This window comes from Nanorana parkeri, unplaced genomic scaffold (genome assembly GCF_000935625.1).
Source record: "Nanorana parkeri isolate BGI_ZX_2015 unplaced genomic scaffold, ASM93562v1 scaffold25, whole genome shotgun sequence".
Taxonomy (NCBI): Eukaryota; Metazoa; Chordata; class Amphibia; order Anura; family Dicroglossidae; genus Nanorana; species Nanorana parkeri.
This window is the reverse complement of record NW_017306293.1, coordinates 406,700-411,347: the sequence shown is the minus strand read 5'-3', so window position 1 is coordinate 411,347 and position 4,648 is coordinate 406,700. Positions and strand designations below refer to the sequence as shown.

The window sequence follows — 4,648 nt, the reverse complement described above, 5'->3', positions numbered from 1 at the left end:
AGCGATGGCAGTATGACTCCTCACAGGCAAGTTCACTGGGCGAAGACTGAAGTGACTCAACATCAAAGCCTCAGCAAATAATGGCTTGAAGGTCACTAAATCCATGGGCAGATCAGATATGCAATCTGCAAGGTAAGGCAGAGGCACTTGTTGCCTTTGTGTTCATAGGCAAAAAACATCTGCGCTATTTGGCCCATACATGGCTGCAGTAAATATTTTGCAAATTTTTACCTCTTAGGCTGGGTTCATACCATTTCCCAGACCAGATCTGGAATGGAGTGCATTGAGTTTTTGCCACATTCAAGCTGGTTTTTTTTTTTAAGCTTAAAATGGGCTCTCAAGTGCATTCCAGTGCAATCCATGCGTTTTTGATGCGTTCCAGTCCAGACAAATTGAGACCAGCAGTATTTTCCTGGTCTGGAACAGACTGCGCTGGTGTGAACAGAGGCCAGAAATAGCAAAGGGATACATTTTCGGTACGGAAACAATCTGGTCTGGATGTGGTGTGAATAGGCCCTTAAACGATATTGTAAAATAGAAAGTTTTTTTTCTTTGCAATAAAACACTAGCAATCTCACTGTCTTATTTAACACTGTGTGGTCTCCAAGTCTTAAGACGTGGACAAACCTTCAAATATTTTAAAAAGTGAGACTCCCACACCACTCCCACACAAAAACCCCCACAAAAACAAAACAGCATTTGCAGATAGGATTCTTTTTTTTCTACACAAAATCAGACCAACCCATGTGACATGGAGGTTTCCTTCCAGAGTCCCAAGTTAAGCTGCAGGTATCTTACATAGGATGTGCCAGGTTTCTTCATTTCAGAAAAAAAAACAAGTTTAGGAGGACCCAGATCACCGGGGAGTCAAACAGAACCGCAGAAGTCCTTCCAGATGAAGGGCTACTCCACTTAGAACAGAAATTAAACACCATCACAAGCAGAAATTGTTTGACCTTCAGGTTTTTATTTTTTGCTTTGTTTGCTGCCTTAACTTAAACGTCTGAGTGGTCGAGAAGAGAAAAAAAAGATGTCCCATATCTCTCAAAATGAAAGACAGTTCCTCTCTACCTCTGAGTTCCTCACTTGAAGATCTTGCCCTGGTTGAAAGCTTTGCCTACATGTTTGAAATCTCCTTCCCAGCAGAAATACTCTTTCACCAGGGTCTTGCACTCCTCGCTGTCTGAATCCAGCTTCTTCCAGGTGTAGGACTCGTAATCAATTTGCCAATCCTCACACAGCTAAAATTAAGAGAGTTCAACTGTTACAACAAAGTCAGAAGAAAAAAAAACTACTTCCAAATCTACAGAACGTGTTGTATAAGATTTGTCCAACAATTCTACTGAATTCAGTGTTAGACAATTCAGTCAATCGGTTAACTTACTGTGAATGCCAAATCCTGTCCTCTGAACACCCATACGCCAGAGATCGTGCTGTCATTGTTGGAGCCAAACAGGATGACACTAGCAAAGCCTGTTTTACGTAGCTTGTCCAGACGCTGGAACATACCTGTTGGATAAGGGAGATTATGCTCAGTACACTGCAAACCCAGAGCATCAAATTCAGTTATTTTATATTCAATAATGACTGGATAAAGGATCACTATGAAAAAAGCTCCAACATGATGCAGTGTCATCACCCAACTAGGCCTTTGGCCGAGAACTGACAAGTCAAAAAGACTACCAACAGAACAGGACAATTCCTGGTCACCAGGTTGCAACTGCAAACAAATTCAGTCAACAAGGTATTGGCTGGTCTGACAGTAGATTCACCTGTATCTGTAGTCAGCCAGACTCCAAAAACCACTCTTCCTGCATGAAGAGGACATAATATAATCTGCTCCGTCTCCAGCCTCATCCCATGTTCCCACATGCCATTCCCTGGAATGGTAGGAAGGTCATGCACTTAGAGTCTGTGGAAGGGGTTGTGTTGGCAGATTTAAAAGTACAGCCTGAGTGTGACTGTGCACTGCTGCTGTTCCTGTGAACTTTGGAAGAGGTTGTGAGGCACTGGCGAAAGATTTAAAGTACAGCCTGCAGATGACAGTCAGTTCACATGCTGGCTGCTTACTGCCCATGCACTCACCCTGGGGACAGAGCCTGGGACAGTCTATAATTGGCGAGTGAGCTGTATATTATGCAAGTTTTTCCATCTGGGAAAACATTTGGTACAGAAAACACTTCCTTCCTCTATCCCCCGCTCCCTCCCTGCCATGTCTTTCTTGCTTCTCTGCCCCTTAACATGGCTAGTCCTGTTACCCGTCTCGTGCTGTAATCTTGTTCTTTAAAAAAGGTAGGCAAAGAGACCATATGCAGAAAAGCATATGCAATGGAAAAGTTTCTTGAAGAAATGCTTTCTAATAATCCTTGCAGTGGGGCTACCACAGCACTGCAAGGGGTTAACTGCCCTTTTTGATCTAGGGCGGAAACCAACAAAAATATACTGACCCAAGCCTCTGAGCCTGCCAGCGCTCTCTCCTGCCCATCCCCTCTTATGCTGCAGCAATGGCACGTCCCTCGGTGTCCTCACATCTTATACACTGTACAGCATGTGATTAATTACCTTAGACCACTGCAGTGGAGGGGGAAGAGATGATCCAGGGACTGGTCTAAGAGCAAGCTAGTTCTGAGGCTCAAGCGAGTAGAAGTTACTTTCGGCCCTACACCAAAATGAGCAGTTAACCCTTGCAGTAGAGGGGGTAGCCCCACTTGCAAGGGTTAGAAAAAAACAATTACCCGGAGTTCTTCTTTAATTTAATCATGATACTTTGTGCTGAGATTTATGCGTGAAACTGTCATTTGCAGCATAGTAGTTAAGGGCCTGTTCACACCATATGCAGTGCGTTCTGACCGGAACGCACTGCATTGCGGTCGGTGAAGTGAATGGCACCATAGCCACGCCCTCCGGCCGCAATGTGATCGCCCGAACGGGATCGCAAGGCACATTGTGCCTGCGGTCCGGTGCAATCAAAATGCTGCAAGCACTATTTTGATCGCACCGTACCGCAGGCATAATGTGCCTGGCGATCCCGTGCGGCCGGAGGGCGTGGCTATGGTGCCATTCATGGCCCGCCACGCACGCTCCTGCCCCACTAAAAAGTGAGCCGGCTGCAATGCGAGGCAGTGCGTTCTGGCCAGAATCGGGCCGGAACGCACTGCATCTAGTGTGAACAGGCCCTTAAGCCCAAGATGTTGGCTTTAATATTTAAAACATATGAAAACTTCTGGGCCCATGCATGTGTCTCACAGCTGCGCCACATACTGCTTTATCACACAGCTCAGCCCTCTGCCACTTCTCAACCTATGACCCACAATTGTAGGAAATCAATCTGTTTTATGTATAGCTTATTTCTACTACATCTTCCCTTATACACTGCCAGAACACTAAAAAGGGAACACCGAGGGGGCAAAAAGGAGGAAAAGTCATTAAAAACATGTCAGGAAGTTAACCATTACAAAAAGAAAAGTCTTAAATCTGATCTTCCCGTGCTTAGTCACCCCAGTCATGTAAGATGTCAGATGTCTACTGAAAACTAACGATCACCCCTCCTACACAGTTCTTTTCCCAAGCTGCACCTTCCTTGTGCAATTCAATACCAGGCGGCAGCAGCAGCCGACTCTCCCTGCTTTACACTCCTTAAAAAGTACAATTGCCTGTCCCTTTATTCAACCTTGTCCCCACGCCCATTCTGGGAAGAGCCCAGAAAGAGGCCTGCTCACACCTATTGCTTCATCTCTGCACCCATTCTGCAAGCTCAGGCATATACAGCCTTGCAAACTGCCAAATCCACAGCGATACAGTATTGGAAGGCGCACTGATCACTGCATACAACCTTATTTTCTCACACGCCGATCTACCTGCAAAATTATAACTGAAAAGCACAAGTAGTTTTACAAATCAAGACAAAACTGCAGAGTTTCTCACACATCCCGTCTTTAAGATTTGACAGGTTTTTATGTTTAACCAGTTGCCGTCCACGTGTTGTAAAAAAACGGACGGACGGCACTGCTGCATTGGCGGGTTGCCGTCGCCAGACGGCATTTTTTTTTCTGCTCGCGCGCACCCCCTAGCGGGCACGCACGGGCAGAAAAGACCCGACCAATGCAAACACCGGTTACCGGGTGTTTCACATATAGGCGATCAGCGGCTCCATAGCCCGCCGATCGTCTATATGTGCTTGTTTCCACCGCCCCCCCCCTCAATCACTGATAACACTAAACTGATGAGCGGTAACAGCTTTTAAAGCGTCGCCTATGGCCAATTTTGGGTATTATCGTTTTTTAAGGCTTGACATGTTTGGTGTCTTTTTACCCGACGTGACCCCGTCTTTTATATTTTACAAAAAAATTGGGTAATAATAAAATGTTTTATCATTTAATATAGGGGAAACTTTTTTTTTTAAATTTCGGTAATTTTTCCTTAATATAGTAAAAAATAAAAACCCCAGTGGTGAATAAATACCACCAAAAGAAAGCTCTTTCTGTCCCCAAAAAAGGGTATAAAATTCATTTCAGTACAGCGCTGCATGACGGAATAAATGTCAGTCAAAGTACCGCAGCGCTGAATACTGAAAAATGGCCTGGATGGGAAGGGGGTTTAACACCGCGGATGTCAACTGGTTAAAAAGGAAGCTTCTTTTTTCTTTTTT

At 44.9% G+C, this 4,648-nt stretch overlaps 1 protein-coding gene across 1 annotated transcript in view; it reads right to left on the bottom strand.

Moving 5' to 3' along the window:
- Positions 1 to 956: 956 nt before the first annotated feature.
- EEF1G (eukaryotic translation elongation factor 1 gamma) overlaps positions 957 to 4,648 on the bottom strand; it is a 15,900-nt gene continuing 12,208 nt past the window's right edge. Inside the window, exons 9-10 of the mRNA XM_018565502.1 lie at positions 1,385 to 1,509; positions 957 to 1,241 (exon numbers count right to left, since the gene is read on the bottom strand). Of these exons, the coding sequence (XP_018421004.1) occupies positions 1,083 to 1,241; positions 1,385 to 1,509 (284 nt within the window). The 3' untranslated portion in view covers positions 957 to 1,082. The remainder of the gene's footprint in view (positions 1,242 to 1,384; positions 1,510 to 4,648) is intronic.